Raw genomic sequence first — 23,533 nt, 5'->3', positions numbered from 1 at the left:
GTTGTAAGGATACACACTGGCCTGTCTTGATGGAGCACCACGTAATGGGGAAGGATGGAGTTAGCCAACCCCAAAACCCTTCTGCGAACCAAGCAGTGTGTGCATTTGTGCACTGAGTGTGTTGTTCGTGTCCCTAAGCACCCCTGCACCATCTGCAGAGAGCTGGGGGCTCTGGTGCTACAGCCTCATATCAACCCACAGGACAAGTAGTATCACCTCCAGGGCTGCAAACAATTGAGCTGTGTCTGGTTTGTGGAGCGGAATGAAGATGGGTATTCCAGTAGGAACCTCCTTTCCCTTGGAGGCCTACCCCACAGTATACCTCCTGCCACCCCTCTCCCACTCCAGGGCCTCATCCGGTGGATCCACTGGGGGAAGGAACACTTCCACCTCCCTGGGGGCTTAGACCACTCCTCTCCCCCTCCTCCCTCACTCTACCCAGCACAGGAAGCACATGCTCAGCACCCTCTGTGCAGTAGGCACCATGGCAGGCCTGGCAGGGGAGAACCGCAGCCGTTCAGCTGGACTGGTCACAGGGGAGAGCCTGCCTGGCCACGGGTGACATGTTGGCAAGCTCATTTGCTTCCTTTACCCAGGACAAGCTCAGAAGACGAATCGATCAGTGACACAGGTGACGAGCTGGGTTTCAACTGCCTGACTCATGAATCCACAGCCATCAGCCTTGTGCAAACTGTAAGAAGCACCCCTACTGCCACCATCACCACGGGTGACAAAGAGACACTTGGTTCCACCAAGGGGTGGTGCCTTTGTGGGAAGAAAGAGGTGCCATGTCATCCAGCATGGGGAGCGGTGAGGGGCGTGGACCCTGCTCCCTGGCTGGGCACATTTGTGCAGTACAGGAATCACACAGCTATGAACGGCAGACCTCCTGGGACCAGGGGTATATTTATGGCTCCATTCCAAATCCTATTAATGCTGATTTTCCTTCACAATAACATTACAACTGATAAAGAAGTACATTTAGAAGGAACCCCAGGCCCAAATGATCCCGTGGCTATGGCAAACAGGAAGCGTAACATCAAGCCACCCAGTTAGGACTTCGTTATGGAACAAAAATTCCTTAAATAATACAGCATTTTTGTTCAGAAAACTCTAATTACAGTTATCCCTCAGTATCCTGCAGGGTGAACTTAAGGGCCTCCTGCAGATGCCCAAACCCACGGTTGCTCAAGTCCCATATAAAATTGCATAGTATTTGCAGACAACCTAGGCATATTCTCCTGCCTGCTTTAAGTCACCTTTCGACGACTTCTAATGCTGAGTCCAAGGCAAATGCTCGGGAAGATGCTGCATGATGTACGGAACAGCAAGGAATGGCTGTACGTGTCCAGGACAGATGCAGGTTTGGCCAGTATTTCTTCCACCTGCAGCTGGTGGCACCTCGTGCAGAGGCCACTGTGCTAACACTCACAGATCACAGGGGCAGCTCTGGAGCATGGCAGAGGTGCCTGGTGTGCACTCGGGCTCCACAGCCCAGGCCAGCGCCTGCGGGAGCAGGGAGCTGGGCAGGACTCACCTCCACAGGTCTCTTGTATTCGCACCACATCGCCGATCTGCAGGGACAGCTGGGGGACTCCGTTGCCTTGGAAGTTGTAGATGGCTATGAAACAGAAGAGGGAGGCAGTCAGGTGAGGCCTGGACTCTGCTCCCTCCTCCCCTCCCTGCCCCGAGGTTCTCCTGCCCCCACTACTCCCTGAGCCTGCCCCCGCTGAGTGACAGGAGGGGCTGGTGCTCTGACTCTGGATTGGCCTCTGGCTGCACCCCAGGCAGCACTCCTGCGTCTGGTTCCAACCTCACAGCCACCCTGCTACCCTGACAAGGGACCCTGACAAGGGAAACGCAGATGGCCAGGTTAAGCAATTTGGACAAGGCCGTTGGGCCAGGAAGTGCCAGGAAAATAAGCATCCAACTTCCAGCCACTGAGATGGTCTGCTTTCTGCTCCCAATTGCTCCATTCCAGTGACACCCCAAGCGCCAGTCTCCCCACTACCCCAAGGCCGAAACCTTCACTAAGTAAGCGGGATCTGTTTCCTCCCCAACCCTGGCGACCTTGGCTGCTCAGCCTTCATCAAAGCCAACCCTTCAGGAGGGAGGCTGTCTCCTCTCCTCTCCAGGCCACTCTGGGCCTTTCCTAATGGCTGGTGTTACCGAGATGAGCGCTTTTAACATTCAGGAATGTGGTTTGCATTCCCATTTTCACTAGGAGTGGGCTCTGCACCATTGGAGCCTCCAAGGAGGATACGCAGCCTGAGGACACGCATGCCCTGCAGTGCCCGGGTCCCTCGGCGTCACGTGCACCCAGCCTGCACCTGCTGCAGCTGCAACCTTGAAGAAGGGAGCCCACATCTCTGCTGTGGGCTCCAGAGCCGGAGGCAGCAGAGTGGACTTTGCCTCCGGGGACCGTAGGTACCCGTTTTGACCTGGCTCTGGGCTCCCCGCAGGACTGACCGCTAGAGCTTGCCTGTGTTTCTCTATCTCAGAACTCGCCAGGATAGAGAAGCGCCCACGCAGAGGACACGGGCCAAACACACTGAAAGGCCAAAGAGGTACCTCCTCCCACTCGGGGCAGAGAATAGAAGAACCAAGAGAACCACAACCGGCCGAAAATTCTGGGAGGAGTGGAACACTCTGGAGAATAAGGGCTGGGAAGGACACCCAGGGGATCTGGAAGGCCACAGGAGGCTTGGGCACACGCTGAGAAAAGAGAGAGGAAGCGAAACTCAACTCGCTGACCTTCAAGCACCACACAAGAAGAAGTGGGGTTTGCAGAGGGAGAGCCATCCAGCAAACCCCAGAAGCACGGCCAGCCGCCTGCAGGACAGCCTGACCCTGCCCTTGGTCCAGCCCAGGCCAGCTTCCAGCTTGGACACCACAAGTCACTGTGGCAAAATTCTTATGGGAAAGACAGAGACGTGCAGCGTGTGTAGAGCCTGTTGCACAGCGACTCTCAGTAAGCAGCGGCCAGAGGGACAGGAGAGAGGGCCCGGGCTCTGCAGCCATGGGAGGCCTGAGAAATGCACCTGTGGGGACCGATGAATGGCCTGAGGCTTCAGGAGCACACTAGGTGATTGCTGGACCCACACGTGGCCACACAGCCCCCTGCCTGGGCTGTTGTGTCCAGGGAGAGGCCTGAGCCAGAGGCCCCTTCTGCACAGCTTCCCAGGAGCAAGGAATGTCCCCCGGTGTGAACTCCAGTCCAGGCCCTCGGCCCTGCAGCTGCCCACGCCCAAGTAGCAGCCAACAAATGCCCCAAACCTGCCTCAGCATGGTCTCCCTTTCAGGGGCAACCTGGTTCCCCATTTTTAAAAGAGATTTTGTTATACATCTCTGACCCACTCCACCAGGTGGGGAGGTGGCCAATGGGCTGAGAAAACTGCACCTTCAACAGGCTGTTGTTCCTCCCAAAGAGGAACTAAATGAAGCCCAGCCTCACTCATCTGCTATTGAGTTATAATCTTAACAAGAATTATAGTCTGTCAAAACTTTATACCACCAGACGTGGTTTGAAGTTCTCCACATGCATTTTCTCATTAAATCCTTGCAGCACTCTTTCCAAATTTCCAATAAGGAAACTTAGGCACAAAGAAGTTAGTTAAGTAACCCAAGGTCACACAGCACTGGAATTTTGGGGTGCAGGCCTGTGCTGTTTACTAATATTTTACTCTGCAGTTATGTCTTCCTGTGGTGTCTCCCTTTAACTTTGAGGATAAGAACAGTTGTTTGGGGCTGGGGATGTAGCTCAGTTGGTAGAGTGCCTGCCTTGCAAGCACAAGGCCCTGGGTTCAATCCCCATTACCGCAAAAAAAAAAAAAAAAAAAAAAAAAAAAAAAAAATGTAGAACAGTTGTTTGAGTGACAAAGTGACCAAGGTCCAAATGGACAGTGTGAACTCTACATACTGTGGGAAGCGTCCCTGGACTATGTACGGATTATTTTGCATCAACACCACTTCCAACATCCAGCTCTGCTTTCATCCCTCCCTCCCCACTCATCTCCTTCCCTCTCTCTTCCTTCCTTCCTCCCCCCTAGCAGACGCCTGGGTAAACCACATCAAAGAGAGCAGAGTGGTGTGGAAGGAACCCCAGCTCTGCCGTGCACTGCTGTGTGATCTTGGGCAAGTGACTGCCCCTCTCTGGTTCTTACTTTCTTACAAGGAGGGTTATTAAGGTATTAAGGTATTTCAGTGGTGGTAAGCAGAGGGTGTTCACCCCCAGGGTCCCACATCCCTCCCCTCTCCTTGTGGGCCTCCTCCTCAGTGATGGAAAGTCTGCATCCTGAGAGACCATAAAGCCTGTGAGTTATGAGCCAGGGTCTCTGGAGTTAGACAGATGTGGCTCATTAGGCCAGATCTGTCCACTATGGGACCACAGTGTGCAGTTGTTCAGGCTGTGTCCTGCACGAGGCCACCCACCAGGACAGCTGTGGAGGCCAGCACCCCACCTGGATCTGCTGGCCAATGCCTGCACCCTGCCTAAGTGCTGGGTCCACCAGAGGAGAGAGGAGCGGTGTCCTCCTACAATCCACGTGAAAGCCCGGTGGGGTCCAGGGACAGCCTGCTTGGAATGGGTGACTTCCCCTCCCTGGGCCTCTAAGTGTCCGGTTGTCCTGTCCCTTTGGTGTGAGCAGCTTTGGTTCAGGCCTCTGGAGTGGGGCTGGGAGGCCTTGCTCGGGGGCCTCAGACATCCCTGAGCTGAGCGCTGAAGGCCTGGCTCCTGCACTCCACCCCAGGGCTGCCGGCCTTTGCCCTGGGCCAAGCTGCAGCTCACTTGCTTTTGGTAACTGTGAAACCTCCTTGCTCCCCCTAAGTGGCCTAGACATTGAGGGGACAGCCGATGCCTTTTCTTATACAGTGGCTTGACTCTTGTTAGTACCCGTCACGATTCCTGATACTCCACTGATGTCACCCCCCCCCATGGATCAAAGCTGTAGACACAGGCCCCATTTTGGAAAACCTGGGGGCACATTTAAGAGGGCTGGAATCTGTGTTTCCCTAGATTGCCGTCCTAATTAGCCTGCAAATAAATGTAATTATCTTTGTTCTTGATTAGGTCGATTGTCTTCTCCGTCAACACAGGGTTCCTACCAGGCTTGCCTGGGATTTAATGCACACAAAAGCCTTGAGCCTATGTCTGGCCACAGTAAGTGCTCAATAAATGGCAGTCACTTTCCTTGTGAGTGGCATCATAAGCCCTCCTGAGCATCCACTTGGAACAACACTAATTCCTTCCCCGCTTTATGTCACCCTTAAAACTACTTCCCTGCAGCTTCCAGCCAACGGCGCTGTCAGTCAATGTTGAATAAAATCAGTCCTTTGTCTGGAGCAAATCTTGAGAGAAGCCCTTGGGGCTCTGAGGCTGATCTTCTGCATAAACACGGCCTTCACTATCAGCCTGATTGCTGGCCCTCTGGAGCACAGGCTGGGGTCGCCTGGACACACTCCAGTCTGCAGGTGTCCTCCCTGGCACACTCCATTCCCTGTTCCTCCAGCCCTAAGGGTCTGCCTGGGGACTTGGCCAGGAGCTGGCAGGGCTGGGAGGTAACTGAGGTTTGCAGCAGCAGAAAACCACACGCCACTCGGGCTTCCCCCAGAGTGTCAGCAAAGGAAGGGCGTTGCACACTGTGATTTGTTCCCTGACTGTCCCTACATGCTCCTCAGGGATCCCTCACACTCTGCCCACCCATGTCAGGTTCCAATGGATGGACTTAAGATGTTCTGGACAGATCTTGAAACTGAGTATTCACCGTGAGGTCTGCATCCTTTCCAGGACTCACGAGTGTGAAAATGGAAGCTACTGACTGCCATTAATTTATAAATGTGTATCTGCCTTTGCATAAGGGCCTCTGTTCTCAGGGCTTCGTTTGGAGAAAAGCAGACATTGCTGACAAAGGAAGTGGCTTTGCTCATGAATACCCAATTCTGCTAACTTTTCTAAGTGACTAACAGGAAATGGAGCCAGAACACCACTCTTATGCTAGAGTGTGATTGCTTATCTCTGGTCCTCCCTTCTGACCAGAGTGAGAGCAGGTCGCCCTGTTCCCTGCTCACTGAGGACAAAGCCACTCTCGACTCTTGGGTGAGGGATGGAAAAGGCGAGAAAACATCACGTGCATGTTAGGAAATAAACACAACGTCTCCCTTTCCTTGTAAGTGAGGCCACTGAGCTGCAGGGAAGTACTCTTCTCTAAGACATGCACATAGGTAGGTGGATAGGTAGGTAGATACACAAAGAGGGAAATGGAAAGTCTAACCACTGCTTTCCAAGAAAATGCTAAACATTAAGTGCCCATTGTGTACAAAGCACATATGCCATGATGTCTTGAGATATGGATGGGAACATCTACCGGGTGCTAGCTCCTGTTGTGGGCACTGGAGTCACGCTGACAGGTAAGCCTGACAAAAGCTTTATCATTTACTTGTATCCACACATTTATCTTCATGGTAATGCTCCAAGGTATTCCCCTCCATGTAACACACAAGAAGCTCCAAGAGGGGATCCGGAGCTTGCCAGTGGCCACACAGCCAGGGTGGAGAGTGGATTCAGACTCAAAAAGAATCCAAAGTCCTTGCTTCCCTGACCAGCCCATTGCTGATGTCACCCTTTTTCATTTGTTTTCCTCAGTACTAGGGACTGAACCCAGAGGCACTCTGTCTCTGAGCTACATTCCAGTCCTTCCTCCTTTTTATTTTGAGGCAGGGTTTCACTGACCTTGAACTTGACATCCTCCTGCCTCAGCCTCCTAAGTAGCTGGGATTAAAGGCGTGAGCCACTGTGCAGAGTGATGTCACACTTGTCTATATATCTGTGACTTGTTGAAGCCCTGTGTTCCCCTCAGCCTCAGGGAGGGTGCAGACTGAGTCCATCTTCAGTACTGAGCCCCTGGTGCCAAGACTGTAGACCCACTGTAGAAGCATGATCATAAATACTCATTGGACTGAGGGATGTGATTGAACTTGAAGGACAGGTATGTCCCTTCTTTTGGCTCTACTGCTTGAATTTCTTGGATTGCTTCAAGAGATGCTGACCCAGCGTGGCTGCTAATTTGTATTACAGCCATCAAGCTGTGACCCTTGGGGATGCGCTGGGACCTCATGTGGAGCCCTGCCATTTGCTGACATGTTTGAAAAAGAGAGCTTCAACCAACACCAGGTGTTAATAGAGTTTCGACAAGTAGCTGTGTAAGGGGAACAGAAACAATAACAGAAAGAAAACGTAATTGCCTGGAGCTCACTTCTTCAGACCCAGCGGGCTCTGAAGAGTCTCGACTCCAGGGGAAACAGCCAGCGCAGGTGACCTGTGGGTCCAAGTGCACTGTGCGCATTGAAAAGCCCAGGCAGTGTGAAAGAGGGGTGGGCGGCTCCACACCAGAGCCACATCCTGATGCTCATCACGGAGGGCCACGGTGGAGACCCAGCAGCAACCCTGAGCTCAAACCCAGGCACAAGCTAGCCAACCAGGAGGTAGCAAAGCCTCAGCCCGCGGAATGGCGATGGAGGAGGGTCAGGGGCACAAGGGACGGGGACCACAATGAGGAACGACAAGAGCCGGCCTCTGAGAACACGGCCTGCACACCACACACCTGTGCAAGGCCTTCAGACGCAGCACTCTAGTAAATCTCAGCATGATTCGTAGGGTGGGTACAGCTGTTGACGTCTCCACTTTACAGAAAAGGAAACTGAGGCAGCGTAAGATGCAGAGAGAGCCGGGGTGGCAGAGGGAGGAAGGAGCGGGTCAGATTCCTCTGCAGGCACCGGTGAGAGCACAGCCTCACTGTGGCACCTCCTGTCCCTAGTGGAGAGGTACTTGGCACCTGCGCGCGGCTAGCAGCTTTGGGTCCCTTCTCAGGTGGTGACAGCCATCTTCTGGGCTGAATATTGTTGTGCTGTCTTTAGTGAGCCAAAGTGACATCCCAGCCAACAAGAGGAGAGTCAGGATTCCAGTGAGTCATAACAAGGGGTTATTCTGGGTCCTGGAGAAAGTGTGCCTTTGTCTCCACTTGGTATGAGAAGAGGGCAGAGGGGCTCCCAGCGCCTGGTGGGTAGAGGCCATGGGTGCTGTTCAACCCCTGCTGTGGTTCCGCAGCGCCTGAGTGTGTCCCCGGAGGAGGGGTGCTGCAGGTTCCATGCCCTGGGTTGGGTATTAAGGGTGCTGGAAAGAGCTGGAGCCGACTGGGAGGTGGCTGGGTCACTGGGGACACTATCCTTGGAAAGGATTAATGCAGTTTGTTCCTGGGAGAGTGGGGTGCTATAAACACACTGTGCTGGCCCCTGCCTGGTCTCTGGCTTCCAGTCTTCTCTCTCCCCGCTGTGGCACCATGCTCCATGAGGCCCTCACAGAAGCTGAGCAGATGAAATCACCCCATCTTAGATCTTAGACTTTCAGCCTCCAAAACTACATGCTAAGAAACAAAACAAAACACAAAAAACCTCCCCTTTCTCTACAAGTATCCAGCTTCAGGTCTTTTGTTATAGCAACAGAGAGCAGAGTAACATTCCATCCCACACTGCACAGGACAGCCCCATATCAAAGAATCCTCTGACCCCAAACATCATGGGGTCAAGGCTGGTCAGTCCTGCTCTAAAGCCTCTAGCTGGGATTCCATGCTCCTTTCCAGTACTTCTGGAGGCACAGGCACGCACACATACACTCACACACTCACATTCTTACACACTCCCGCATTCACATGTGCACCATAGAGTTGGAAGAGGGGCTTTGGAATGAAATCCATCGAATCAGCTGCCTACGCCGAATGCAGAGTCTCCAGCAGTCTAGTGACTCCCGCGCCTTAGGAAAGTGGGGAGAGAAGAGGGGACTGGGGCTCTCCTGCAGCTTCCATGAAATTGAGCGGAAGAGACAAAACAAGCATGCAGGGAGCAGGAGCTGTCTTGATAATGACGTGCCAAGCTGCCAGCCCTGCAGCCTGGGCTCTGGGAGGAAAGGAGGTCTACGAAGGAAGTGAGACTGGAGGGCGGAAGGGGCAGCGGAAGGGCGAGGGGAAGGGCTGGAGCTGCCCGGAGGCGGGAGGGCTGACAGAGCAGGGATTGGAAGGGAGCTCGGCTGGGTGTGAGGGACTCTACATGGAGGCCCTGGAGTGTCACCTGCAGGGGTCCAGCGTCTGGAGAAGAGCACTCTGTTTATGGCTGTTGTGTGCCCATAGGATCCAGCCTCCCGGCAGGGAAGAAAATAAAGCAGCAAGATGAAGACAAGGTGGGGCGACGCAGTCCAACTGAACCTCATGAGGACCCAAACTAAATGAGCTCCAGCCCCTTCCCCTGCGCACGCGTCCATCGCCCACTCAGCCATCCATCCAGTCAAGCACTGCCGACGCAACCCCAGTCGGTGCGGACTCCGTGCGGAAGGAGACACGGTCTTGCAGCCCTAGGGCTCACATCTATGGAGGATCCCAACCCTGCCACCCAAGACTGCAATGAGGTGCGACGGGTGACGACAGGGATCACCTAACATCACAAGAGGTGTACCTGCCCCAGCCTGGGAAAGGGGGACCCGAGTACTAGCGATACTCTCCACCGCCTCCTGCAGGAGCGGTCACCCCTGGAGCCTGGCTTCCTAAAGGCAGGCACTCTGGACCCAAAACCAATTCAGGACCATCACAGAGCAGAAGAATCATTGCACGTAACTGACCTGAGTAGGTTCTAAGACTTGTTTTCTGATTTCTTGGCAGCTCCTGGCTTCAGGAATTCATACCCTGGGCAGAAAGTCACAGCTACCAAACTGACAGATCTCGTCTCAGGTTACAAGACAGTGAGCGCACTCGACCAGGCCCACAGTTGGCTGCATGAATGCAGCTTAGTGAAATCATAACGCAGAACTCACATGTGCACACAGAAGACGGGTTGATAGCTTCCCTTGGCCCCTCCAGGGGACCGACTGTGAGGACGATAATTAGTTTCTCTGACCTGCCACATCCCTGCCATTGCTTTGGAGCTGGATGGATGCAGAGTTAATCACCAGCAGAGCTCTGACCTCACACAATGAGTCACCCAGAGCAGGAGAGAGCATACATTCACAGAGCAGGAAGGACCAGGGGCTATGGTTGGAATGGGACCCCCAATTCATGTGTTAGAAACTTATTCCTCAATTTCATATGTTGATGGTATTTGGAAATGGGACCTCTGAGAAATAATTAGGATTAGATAAGGCCCCGGGGGCGGGTCCTGTGGCGGTATTAGGGCCTGCTCTCTCTCCCGGTGCTGCATCTGCCATGTTACCATGCAGCAGGAGGGCCCCACCAGAAGCAGAGCAGGTGCTGGTGCCATGCTCTTGAGCTTTCCAGTCTGCAGAACCACAAAAGCTAAATAAACCTCTATTCTTTGTAAATTTCTTACTGGGTGGCATTTAGTTATGACATCAGAAAATAGACCATGACCAAAGGTGAAGAGAGACAACTTCGATAAAATACTAGGGGTGAGGCATGATTTTAAAGTGCCTGCAACAGGCTGCATCCCCGTCAGACTGTGAGAGGCTCTACACCTGGGGTTCCTCTTCTCAGATGAGATCGAAGTCCCCCCGTCCCAGGGCGGTTGAGGGTCAAGCCATGCACCATGCTGCAAAATGGTGAGGCAGTGTTGCTGTCTCTGGGAACATCAGTGACAACTCACAGTAAGGGTTAAACTAGAGAGACCCTCTGTGCGATTCCCGTCCTTCCAGCTGCCCCTGTCAAAACCATTGGGTCATCTTTGCCCCGATACCCACATCCTGTCCACGAGGGACATCCCATTTGCCGCACTACAACACACACACACCCAGAATGGAAGCCCATCCCGCGCCTCCCCCGCCCCTTCCCAGCGTGGGTCCTGCCATCTCTGATCTGGGTTATTACAGCAGCTGCCTGATTGCTCTCCTTGCCTCCATGCTAATTCCCTTCATTATTCACCAGGAAACTGCAAGAACAGTCCTCCTAAAACCTAAGGCAGGACACTCTACAATTCTGCCCCAAACCAGTGAGAGCCCTACAATACCTACCAGGCCCTGCTCCACGTGACCTCCCCTCACGGAACCCATTCCTTCTATTGTGCCCCTTGGTCCCCTAATGCAGCCACCCTGGCCTCCCACACAGCCCACAGACCCTCCTTAGGATCTTCACATAAGCTGTTCCTTCTACCTAGGGCCAGTCCCTCCTGCCACTCTCGGTGAGGCAAGGACAACATCCCACTCTCAGCTGGCACGGGGACGCCTCTCTGCTGCAGCCAAACATGCCAGGCAGCGTGTATCTAGGCCTGGCACTGCCACCACTTAACCCGACCCCACAACACCTGCTGAGCATCTGCTCCGTTCAGCCCCGGTGCTGTGTCCTGGGGATTCCATGCAAGTCACACTGTCCACCTGTCACACTGTCCACTGTGTCTCCTTCCACCAGCCTGGTTTTGTCCCAAGGGACAGTGTGCTATCAGGGGAACCCTGAACACTCAGAAGAATGACTAGGGAGCGGTCCCTGTTATCAGTCATGTGCCCCCCACCCCCACTTTATGTCCCTGAGACTCTCGACCAGTGCAGAAGCTGCTAGTGACCTGGATGGGTCAGGGGACAGGGCTGACTTTCTCCAAGGAAAACAAAAAGCAGAGTAAGACTTCCGCGGCTCACTAACTCAGCCTGACAGCCTTTTAATTCCCACCAATTATGGGAAGTGAGAAGCTTGGAGAAAGTGCCTATAAAGGGAACATTTGTGCTGTCTCTGCCCAGATTCCTCTGGAGGTGGGTGGCAGTAAGCAACAGCATCCCTGTTTGCTCGACACATGCTGCAGAACACCAATTGTGGCACCCGTGTGTAATTGGCTATGAAAGTAAAGGCCTGTAAACTTTAAAAACAACAAAGGTCCAGAAGTTAGCAGAGTGTGATGGTGACTACATTTCCTGTCTTGAAACACAGCGGCCACATGCTGATCTCAGGAGGAAGCAGAGCTTAGAAAACACAATTTGTCATTGGAACTCACTGAAACCCTGACATTAAAGTTGGACACCTTCCTCAGCTTCTGTGACCTGGGCCTTAGGATGATCTCCTCACGCGGCCCCTCCCAAACAGCCCCAAGTTGCTGAAGCATCAGAAAGTAGGAGGCCCAGGCACCCAAGAGTTCTAGTGGGAAGGAATTAGATTTCCAATCCGTGTGTTTTGCTACACGGCACTAATCTTGGGGAACCAGTCCAAAGATACAGTCCTGGTGGCAAAGATAGGTGGATTAAGAGTCTCCAAGCCTTCCTTTAGCAATGTTTCCCCAGGGTTCCTCTGAGGCCTCTGGGGTCACCCCATTTAAGACTGCTCCCTACAATATTCTCATTCATGGAAAGTATTCCTTTCTCTCAATTTGTAATTATGTTTATTGATGGGCCCACAAAGTTCTTTTGTGTTCTTGACTAGCATAGGCTCCAAAAGGGCAGGGCCCATGTTAGCCTGATTCTAGTATTCTCCATGACTAGCAGAGCGCCTGGCACCTAGGAAATGCCCCAAGAATACACGGAATAAATGAGGATGGAATGAATGAAGGATGGAGTGATTAGTGTATGGAAGACACCCTCCATCCCTCCCTCCCTTCTCCTCTGTTGCCTTAGGCACAGAGCAAACACAGTCCCTCTGGCGTGGAGTTATGCCCTAGGTATTTGCCAGGCATGTGGAACGTGACACAGTGGAGGGACTGACACAAGACAAACACCAGGCAAGGACAGAAGCAGAAAGTGAGGTGATGGTGTACAAGCCAAGACATGCCAGAACTCGCCAGGATACCACCAGGAGGTAGGCACGAACCGAAGAACAGATTCCTCCTCCTAGCCCTCAAAGGAACCCACCAGACCTCTCCAAACACAGGTACAGAGCCTCAACTGGAAACGAGTTACATAGAGAACAAGTTTCTGATCCGCAGGGGATCAGAATGTGCCACCCCAAATAGGCCGTGTTAGCATAACGGCCGTTTTGTGCTAGTGGCAAATGAGAATCAACAGTGCAAAAAGAAGCATCCTGGGTCTTCCTGTAAAAGTGGAAACTCCTAAGAAATCAGGAAATGGGGACAGTCATAATGCCCTCTCCCAGGACAGTTCAATGGCCATGAATATGTCAGAAAGTTGGCTGCCAGACGGTCCTGCCCAATGACCCTCATCTCCCATTTGTTTCCCTGGCATATATGCCTTCCACAGTTGCTGCCCTTGTAAGCCTAGAAACCTTTTTCCTTTGTCCTATCACTTCCCTAAAATGTCACTGTTCCTTTGCTTAGATGGAATCATAAGCCGAGTCCAAACCAGCTCTTGGCACCTCGGAGAGCCTCATCTCTGGCCGCCCCGGTGTGAGCGGGACGTGCTTGCTAACGCGTTGCTCCTGACCCTTGTGTCCAGCTGGCTTTTGTTAGTCTAGTTCACGGGGCTCCAGCCAGAGAACCTAAGGTGGGTAGAGGAAAGAGGATTTCCTTCTCACTGTGAACACAGCCGAGGACCCACACAAGCTCGCCTGGCAGGCCCACTCTGGGGCAAGCAAACCTGGTTTTGTGTCCTGTCCATCTATCTCAAGACCCCTGCTGTCCTTCATAGTCCCCAGATGCCATGCCCGAGACCACAGATGATCTGCTATGGGCTTACACCTCTCTAAATGCATACGTTGAAGTCCCAATCCCAAGTACCTTAGAATGTAACCATATTCACAAATAAGTGCTTTAAACAACTGAATAAATTAAAATGTAGCCTTTAGGGTGGGGTCTTGATCCAATGAGATTTTCTCCAATAAGAAATCAGAAGACAAGAAGCCCAAGTGAAGAGGAGGCAAGACCACCACCTATAAACCACGCAGAGGTCACAGGAGAAAGCGACCTCCCTGGCTCTCGACCTTGGACTTCAGGCCGCTAGAACTCTGAGAAAATAATTCCTACTGTCTAAGTTACTTGGAATGTGACATTCTGTTTTGGCTGTCCTAGAAGACAGCCACTTCATCTTCAATATCCTTCTTCCCCTCCTCTTTGGGAATGAAACTCCTACAGACTTGCAGACGTGCTTGGTCATGTGATTAAGTTTTAGCTGACAGGGTTTAAGAAGAAATGTCAAGTGTATCTTCAGGTAAGTGTCCTTAAAGGGGAAAACCAGACCTTCCTTGTTCTTTTCATCTTTCTTGCTGATTGGAAAGTGGATCTGAGGGCTGGGACTTCTGCAGCCAATGTGGTTCAAGAGGCAGAAGCCACATGGCAAGAAAGCAATGCAAGGGGTAGAATCAGCTGCCCACCACCTCTTCACAGATCTTCTAGGCTTCCCATGTGAGAGAAAAATGACCTTGTAGCTCGGCCAATGCACTCTTTCAGAGGTTTCTTTCACCCACAGTCATACTTAGCTCTAACTGATACTGTTACTTTCTCTTTCTACCTCCTCCTCTTCTGCCCTCCCCTCTGTCCTGTGAGGACAAAGTTCTCATCACTGACCAGAGTCTCAGGCAGGGAGAATTAAGATAGTGAAGACCAAAAGGCTTTTTTTTGGGTGATGTGAGGGACTGGGAATTGAACCCAGGGGCTCTCTACCACTGAGGCACATCCCCCTTTTCATTTTTTATTCTGAAACAGGGCCCCGCTGAGCCTGTCCTCAAACTTGCGATCCTCCTGCCTCAGCCTCCTGGGTCACTGGGACTGCAGGCCTGTGCCACAAAGGCAATGCTAATTATGGATGGACTCTGCTAGTCACCTGCCCAGGCAGTCAGTAGACAGGTGAAAATGTCTGCTCTTCCCTTATAGTTGGTGTCCAGTCCTTGTCCCTGTCCCAATTAGCTGTGGTAACTTCTTACCAGTGATGCTCTTGCTTAAACCCCAGTGCTCACAGGAAGTCCAGCCTCAGCTTGGCTCTCATAGCCCCTCGCAGTCTGGCCATATCTGCCTCTGCCACATCCTCTCCAAACACCCGCGGAAGCCAGGTTAGACCACTTCTTGCTTGACCCGCATCTTGTGTGCATTCCAGCTTTCTGCTTTGTCCATCTGTCCCCTCCGAGGTGCCCTCCTGACATCTCCCGAGGGCCTGGGGTCTGAAGGTCATGGCATTTAAAGGTCAGCTCGTCCTTCCCAGTTGTGTGAACTTGGGGACCCGCTTTCTTCATGCATAACAATGCTGCATCAGAACGGGCTTTGCAAGCTTAACACGTGACATTCTTACAAGGAATGACGTCCTGAAGTCGGCGCTGGTGCATCACTGACTCACCTGGTTTGGTCACTTACTCTCGGGGGGCTAGACACACTCCTCAGTGCTCCAGGCTGTACCTTGTTCCATCCTCACGACAGCCTCATGGGACCTGGATTACTACCATCACCCCTGATTCACAGAGCAACAGGTCCCCCTCAGATCTCAGTTCTGACATCACCCCAAGCCTGTGAGCCCCCCGAAACTCTGCAGGCAGGACTGCGCCTTCCTTACTCTGAAAGCACCCTGTCCCGTCAAGTCTATCACACTCGCACCCAAGGTCTCCCTGAGGGCTCTCTGGACCCCATGTCAAGGCTGCAGCAAGAAGAAGCCCTGGCCAGGGAGTGACCTCAGGATGCCCCTGGCTGCCCTCCAGACAGGAAGATAACCGAGAAGCACCCTCCTGTAAAGCCCCTGTGGAGCAGGCATAGGGCCGCTCACACCAGCATCCCCGGTCCATGAGACCACAGGAGGGAAGGTGAAGTGCCACCCGTTCCCAAGCGATGGCAGAGAGAGGTGGCCCAAGCTCCCGCCACACAGAGAGAGCTCTAGCTCCTTATCTTCTTCCAAACCCCTGCATGCACAGAATCTCAAGTGGCCTTCATAAGAGAAAGCTTTGAAGTAGGAAAGTATCAGTGCCTTGACCTGAAGGGACAAGCTAGAACAGAGATGGAGATGCAGAGAGCGATGGGCTCAGACCCAGAATCTGGCCTCCTGCCTCTCAGGCCGCTTGCTGGTTTTCTCACTGATGACCTGTCCCCATATCATCACGGCCCGAGCCTCCCTGCCCTCCCCTTCTATTCCCCCAGGGCCTCAGGGTCGGTGATCACAGCCGTGCCATTGATGCTGATGTTCACCTGCCCAGAGAAGAGATGGCTTTGATGTGCGGACACCCGCCAGGTGCTTCCTGACCCCCTGTTTTCATAAGCAGGCATGGAGGACATCAGCCCTGCCACCAGGTCCAGAAGTGTCGGGGGTCGAGGCCTGACAGTCCTCATCCTCCCAGGCCACACCAGTGGGACAGCTTCTCTCAGGGAGCGTGAGACCCCTACTCCATCATGGCACCCTGTCCCATTCTGTGACATCATGTCTTCAACTGGGCCCAAAGGGGACACTAAAATAATGACTGATGACATTTAGGAGGCACTCTGTACAGTCTTCACCCTGGGCACGTGAGGCAGATACCCCTGGGAAGCAGGTGCCCTATGGACGAGGAAGCTGAGCCCTGGAGAGGGTGAGGAGAGGCTTAGGTCTTGGGTCACAGGGCTGGGGACGGCTGGAAACTGGAACCAGGAACAGGCCAGCTGGCACCATAACCAGGACTTACGCCATAGCAGCAGGTGCTCTGCAGCCCCAGAGGCCCCGGAGGGACACGGTTTTGCCATGCTCAGTCTCCCGCATGAACTACCCTAATTACCCTGGATGACCAATACTGCCCCTGGCCTTTGGCCCTGGCTCCCCTCTCTTCTGTCCACCCAGACTCCCTCCACACTGGCTTACAAAGTTGCCAAGGCCTGCCTGCCCAGAAGCCCTCCGTGGCCTGCGGGGGCCCAGCTCCTCAGCCTGGCCTGTGTGGACTCATCATTCCCTTCACTGGGCTCTGCTGGAAGCTGAAGGCGCCACCAGCTCTTCTTGCCTCCGTGTGCCTTCTTTCTCCTGGACCAGCCGCGCTGGTCCCTCCTAGACCACAGTGGTTCCTCCACCCACATGGCCTGCCTCAGTTAACCGTCTCTGTGGCTCCCAGTGTAGATTATTAGCCTGATACCCCAGTTGGCAAGGCCAGAGAAGCTCTGCAGTTAAAAAGGCCCTTGACTGAATCTACTTCAAATTTCCCACTTTACAGACAGAGACCCCTGGAGGCTGAGGATCCTAAGTATTCTCTGCATGGGAACTATTTATCTATGTCCCCCAGTGCCTAGTCCCCAGTATGTGAATGACATATTTGAGCTCTCAGGGAGTTTCTCAAACAGTGGCCTGGGGAACCCCTGCCTCTCCCTGCCCTGGGTTGGGCTGTCCAGCGCCTCACCCGCTGAAGCTTCAAACGCGCTGCAGTGTCGCTGCTGGCTGTGTAGCAATCTCCAGGGCACTTTTTAAATTCACACTCAAGCGTGTGAGGATTGCATCACCCGTGCCACTTAGGAGTCGCGGTACCTGCTGCCTCCCTTCCCCCAGCGCCACTTCCGCCCAAGCTCGAGGGTGAGGCCTCCGGGAGCTTAGACAGTTGAAATCCCTGGGGTTGCCGTCTGGGTTATCTCCAGGTCCCCTGAAAGGAGCCTCCCTCCTCAGAGGCCCCGGGCTGAGTGAAGGATCCCGCTCTCCAGCCCCTCTCCCCAAAAGTGCACTACCCTCTGGAAGCTCTGCCAAATCAGGGGTCATCTGACCCAGGAGGAACAGGCCCAGGAAAGGGCAGAGGGGTGGCGCTTTGGAGCGGGAGTCGGGGGGGCATGCTGGCCGGGCCACAGCAGACCTGGGGAGACATCGGGGCTCCCTGCGCCCAGCAAGTCTGCAAAGGGAGAGGGCCGAGGGAGCAAGCGGCCGGTTGGACACGCCTCTGAAGCTCACCAGCTCTGAGCAGAAAGGGCACCCTGGGCAGCCAGGGTCCTGGGTACCCCCATGCCCAGTTTTCCCTGGTCCGGGCTGCCCCTTCTCGCCAGTGGCCGCCCCTTCCAGCAGACGAAGGGAGCCCCTGCGCTCTGGGACGTCCAGTGGCGCCCTTGCCCTCACCCAACCTGCCAGGTCCCATAGCATCTTCTCACGCACGCGCGGCTCTCCAGCCACCTGCCCTTGTCCCCCCGCCCCCGCTGCTACTCAGCGTGCCCACCTACCCACACCCTGCCGCTCCTTGTCAGTTTTCCGCCAGGGGGTCATGGCTGGGCCAGGGGCCTGTGGGCCTTGAATCCTCCGTGGGGAAGCCAGCAGGGGTGGCTAGGCCCTCTGCCGGGCCCCACTTCCTTCCTTCTTTCAAACTCTCAGGGCCCGCCCTCACTCCCTCCTCCCACTGTCCTTGGGCAGGGGCACCCTAGGCTAGGCTAGAAGGCCTCCCGTAAAACTTGGGGGGGGGGCACCCCCAATTTATCTCTTCCTCAGGGCAGTGGGCAGAGTCCAGGCAGGCACCTGGGGCCATGGCGACCACCTGGGTTGAGAGGGCCCTGATTTCTGAATCAAGTGACTGAACAGACCCTTAGCATGAACTTTGCTGTCAGAACTGGGTTCACATCCAAACCAGAACAAATTACTTTGTTGATCTAAGGTTCAGTTTTCTCATCTGTAAAATGGGACAGTAGTACCCCCTTCATATGATCATTGTGAGGATTAGAAAAGACAGTGCAGACAGCAGGTGACTCAGAGTGATGTGTCTACCTGTATAGTTTTTATCCTTTTGTTGCCAGGGACCCACCAGAAAATCCCATTAAGTTCAGGAGTCTCCTCTGAAAGTTCACAGCAGTAATTCCCCAACGGTGCAGCAGGTGAAGGGGCCCAGCAGGGCCCAGAGCAGCCCCAGAGTCAGGCTGGGGGAGACCTTCCCCCACAGCCCAGTTCTTGGAGTCACAGTTGGGGGAGCAAATTTAGTCAGTCTGAATTTTTTTTTCTTTCTTCTTGATTCTTACTACTCTTTTCTGTCCTGGAGTCATTAGGGGAGATCAGACGATATCACAGTCCTGTCCAAAAAGATGAATTTTGCTTTATTTAAAGTGATTAACTTTTCAGTTTTTGCAACAAAACTTAGGGGGTGCCTTTACAAAGAGCAGCTGTAGTAGTCAGGGTTCCACCAGAACCAGTGGGTTAAGGATATCAATCAAGAGATTTATACAAGGAATTGGCTGAAGCAATTGTGGAGCTGGCTAGGCAAGTCTGAAATCTGGAGAATTCAGGTTTCAAAGCCCATTTTCTCCAGTGCATAACTACCAATATCCCTGGTTTTGCCCTTTGGCTGGCAGAAACTAAAAAATATTGCCTGTCTGGGCCAGCAGGAGAGGCTGGAAACTCTCAGACAGGAGCAGAAGCTGCTGCCACAGATGAATTTCTTCTTTTCCGAGGAAACTCAGTCCTCTTAAAGTCAGTCAACTGATTGAAATAGGCCAACCTAGATTACTGAGGATAATAATAACCTTTATTTAAGGTCAAGTGATGGTAGATTTTAATAACATCTACAGAATACTTTGCAGCAAGCATCACCTTAGTTAGTGTTCGACTGAATGACTGGAGACTACTGCCTGCCAGGTTGACTCAGAACTAACCATCCAAAGGGCACTACAAATCACCGCTACGCAGCAGGTTGACAGACATTTCCTACAGAGGCCCAGATCCTAAATAGTTTAATCTTTGTAGGTCAAGGGGCTGAATTAAGGATATGTAAACACATAATGAGAAAAATTTCTAAGACTTTTTTATTGATAAGATTCAAAATATACTAATAATTGAATTTCTTCTTTTGAAAAACAAGTCTAGTTAAGGAAGTCAGATTCTAGGTTGACCTGGTGAACATTTGGGCCTGATTTTTCTTCTAGTAGCCTCAGGGTCTCTGTTCTAGTGCCTAAGTCTTTGATCTACCTTGAGTTGAGTTCCATGCAGGATGATAGATAAAGGTTTAACTTCATTTTGTTATATGTGGCTTTCCATTTTTCCCAGTGAATGTTTTTGGCACCTTTGTCTAGTATGAGATAGTTGCATTTATGTAAGTTTGTCTCTGTGTCTTCTATTCTGTACCATTGGTCTACCTGCCTATTTTGGTGCCAATACCATGCTGTTTTTATTACTGTAGCTCTATGGTATTGTGATGCCTCCCTCTTCACTTTCCTTGCTAAGGATTGCTTTGGCTATTCTGGGCCTATTATTTTTCCAAATGAATTTCAGGATTGCTTTTTCTAGTTCTATGAAGAATGTTATTGGGATTTTAATATGAATTGCATTAAATTTGTACAATGCTTTTGGTAGTATGGCCATTATGACAATATTAATTCTGCCTATCCAGGAGCATGGGAGGTCTTTCCATCTTCTAAGGTCTTCTTTGATTACTTTCATTTGTGTTCTGTAGTGACACAGCCACATCAATGTTTACAGAAACTTCACTCACAATAGCTAAATCATGAAACAAACCTAGGTGCCCTTCAACAGATGAACAGATTAAAAAAAATGTTATATATATATATATAACATTTATATATAACATTTATATATAACATTATATATATAACATTTATATATAACATTTATATTTATACTACTCAGCTTTAAAGAAGAATGAAATTATGGCATTTCCTGTTAAATGAATGGAGTTGGAGAATATCATACTAAGTGAAATGAGCCAAACCCAAAAAACCAAAGGCCAAGTGTTTTCTCTGATATGTGGATGCTAATTCACAATAAGGGAGGTGGGACTAGGGAAGAATAGAATTACTTTATATTAGGCAGAGGGGAGTGAAGGGAGGGGAAGGGGTATGGAGTTAGGAAGGATAGTAGAGTGAAACAGACATTATTACCTCCTGTACATAGAGACTGCAAGACTGATGTGATCCTACAATATGTACAATCAGAAAAATGAGCAATTATACTCCACTTATGTATGGTTTATCAAAATGTATAAATGCATTCTACTGTCACGTACAACTAATTAGAACAAATTTAAAAAATTGAAAAAAATACAAGTCTAATGATAAGAATAGATTTGGGTGTGGGAGAAAATAACTTTACTTCATTGGAGTTGGCAGCCAGTGTTCTGTAGTATTAAAATTGATTGAAAATGTTCATCTGCTAATGCTGGTCTCTAATAACATATTATGTTCATTTTAGAATATCTTCTCACACAAGTAGTATGGAGTAAAGTCTTTTGATTTCTTTTCAAACATTTAAATAAGCAGAAAGAATTCTTAGCTCATGGGCCACACAAAAAAATCTGGCCAACCCTAATGTGCCAGCCCCTGCAATATGCAATTACCTTGTCTTCATAAACTGGGTCCGGGTGATCTGGAATACCAGTGAGTTTCACCTGAGACTTCTGATATAGACAGCTTCGCAGGGACAGTGCAGTGAAGTGGCCGGCAGGGAACAAGAGCAGGTGGGGAGGCCACAAGGCAGTAAGGTGAGATCTGAGGAATACGGAGGGTTTTTTCACCAATGACTGGTAACATAACCCAAAATAACCATCTGTTCCTTAAATAATGTTAAGCAAACTATCCAACATATTAAAATAATTGAAAACTTGCTTGAATTAGAAGGAGATGAAGTTTTGTAAGTTATTTTAACTGGAAGTTAATTAACCTCTTAATGGGGCAGATTTTAATATAGAAATCTTTAAACTTCATACCAACTAGGGGATGGCTTTTATATTTCTGAGATACTTTTTTATTACAGTCGTAGAATATTATAGTTCTGTGCCACCATGAAAAAAATTTTTTGGCAAGAGAGATAGTTAAATTAAAAAGTCCAGCTAAAATGTAGAATGTAGAATGGTTTTATTAAACACCAACTGCCAGAAACCTGGTCATTAGGTAGTGCGCTCCTGAGGAATAGAATTCCACGTGTGCTCTGAGGGATGCTTGTGGAATGGACAGCGCTGACCAAGGCTTCCTTCCAGTCCAGTCCGTGAATTGGCCCCTCCTTTCCCCACATCGTGGTCCCTATGTTCAGAGCCATGGGGTCGGCACTGCCACAACCTGCCCCCCTTTGGATGTTTCCATCCTCTGCAAAGGTGGAATCCCCAGACTCTGCTCCAGTGCTGGCCTCCCCAGCCCCAGCCCTTCCCTAGCTGTGTGGCTGTGGCAGAGCGTCCCCTTTCTAAACCCCGTTCATTGAGCACTCACTCTCTGCCAGCGCTGATTAGACACTTTCCACGCGTTGTCTGGGTTACTCCTCACAGTAGCCCTGTGAGAGAGTTCCACCGTTACCCCTGCATTTGGCTAACAGGAAAACTGAAGCCAGAGGACAACAACCCTCATTATAGCTCTCAAGCCCTGCGCCTGCCTGTGTGGCACCGCCGTGCTCCGCTTCACTCAGAGACTTCACCTACCTTCCTTGGAGACTCTCACTCCAAGCGAAGATTCCAAGACCCGCGGTTGAGGCTGTTGTCTCCCCTACCCCACCCACCTTGTGAAGATGCCCCCTACTTTGAAACTTGGATTTGAACTCCCAACCTCCAGGCTTGCTTTTCTCTGATCGCTTCTCCAGGCTGTGTCTACCACTCTTTCCCCAAGCAACTGTGGTCTCCTCAAGCTGCCAGAATGAACTAGAAAAGATAGATGGAGCAGATTCACGACAACAGAGAATTTCCTACCTTTGCAAAATCGGGACATTCCACAGAAAGAGTCACACAAAGTTTCAAGTGCAGGCCAGAGCAATGGCTTTGGACCCACGTTCGGGTCAACTGCAGAAGCCTGTTCAGGCACAGCAGAAGGGGAGGCTTTGGATATCCATCTTTCTCAGAACTGAACATTCAAGTCTGAGCGTTAGTTGGAATTCACTAGCATGGCTGTAAAAATTATAAAATATGTACCAGACACAGTGGTGCACACCTGTGATCCCAGCCACTTGGAGGTTGAGGCAGGAGGCTCCCAAGTGTTAGGCCAGCCTGGATGACTTAGCAAAATAAAAAATGACTGGAGATATAGGTCAGTGTAGAATACACACACACACACACACACACACACACACACACGTAAATTCACATGTTCATATGTGAAATATGTCTATAGAAGTTGAAAGAGCCAGTGTCCCAACCTTCCCTAGGGCATTTCCACCCTGGGAGGCCCTTCCTGGGCACCCCTGGTCTCACTGCAGTGCTGCCAACCCATTCCTTCTGATTCATAGGAGTGGCCCCTTCCGTCCTGTGTTCCCTCTAGTTCCAGGTAGAGTGCACCTGAAACAGGGTGGGGACAGGTCTCCTGGAGGTGGCGCGGGTACTCAGTATTGAATGTTAGGGTCCCTGGCGCCCCTGCCTGGTGTCCCTCAGGGGCTGCCTTTGGGACCTGAAGCCCCCACACTGCCGTTTGCTTGTGATAGTTGTGGCAAGCAGCTTCTGTGAGTGTGGTTCTGGGTTGCTCAGACAGTAGGATTACAACTTGTCATCACCTAACTTTGATTTTCCAGGACAGATTCTAAGTCCCTAACAGGGCCAGAAAAGGCTCTACCCTGAGGACGAGCCCCCCGACCCCCCATAGAGGAACACCACCAAGGATAAGCAGATAACTAGGCATTCAAATAATTCTGCCTGAAGGTAACTGTCAAATACCTGGGAGTGAACGTGAGGGGGCGATGCGGTGGGATCAAAAAGCTCCAGCCTCTCTAAGGCTTCCTTTATCCCCTCAAATTTCAGCCTCAGACTCACTGGTAATTAACCCGCCAGGGGGCTGCCAGTGGGACCCTCGACAACTG

General features: G+C 51.5%; 1 protein-coding gene across 1 annotated transcript in view; it reads right to left on the bottom strand.

Moving 5' to 3' along the window:
- Window positions 1–18,110, bottom strand: part of Dock2 (dedicator of cytokinesis 2) — a 407,762-nt gene extending 389,652 nt beyond the window's left edge. Inside the window, exons 1-2 of the mRNA XM_047555786.1 lie at window positions 17,992–18,110; window positions 1,538–1,621 (exon numbers count right to left, since the gene is read on the bottom strand). Coding sequence (XP_047411742.1) covers window positions 1,538–1,621; window positions 17,992–18,034 — 127 coding nt within the window. The 5' untranslated portion in view covers window positions 18,035–18,110. The remainder of the gene's footprint in view (window positions 1–1,537; window positions 1,622–17,991) is intronic.
- Between the last annotated feature and the right edge of the window lie 5,423 nt (window positions 18,111–23,533).

Source organism: Sciurus carolinensis, chromosome 6 (assembly GCF_902686445.1).
Source record: "Sciurus carolinensis chromosome 6, mSciCar1.2, whole genome shotgun sequence".
Taxonomy (NCBI): Eukaryota; Metazoa; Chordata; class Mammalia; order Rodentia; family Sciuridae; genus Sciurus; species Sciurus carolinensis.
Note: the sequence above shows the minus strand (reverse complement) of the source record. Positions and strands in the feature narration are given on the sequence as shown.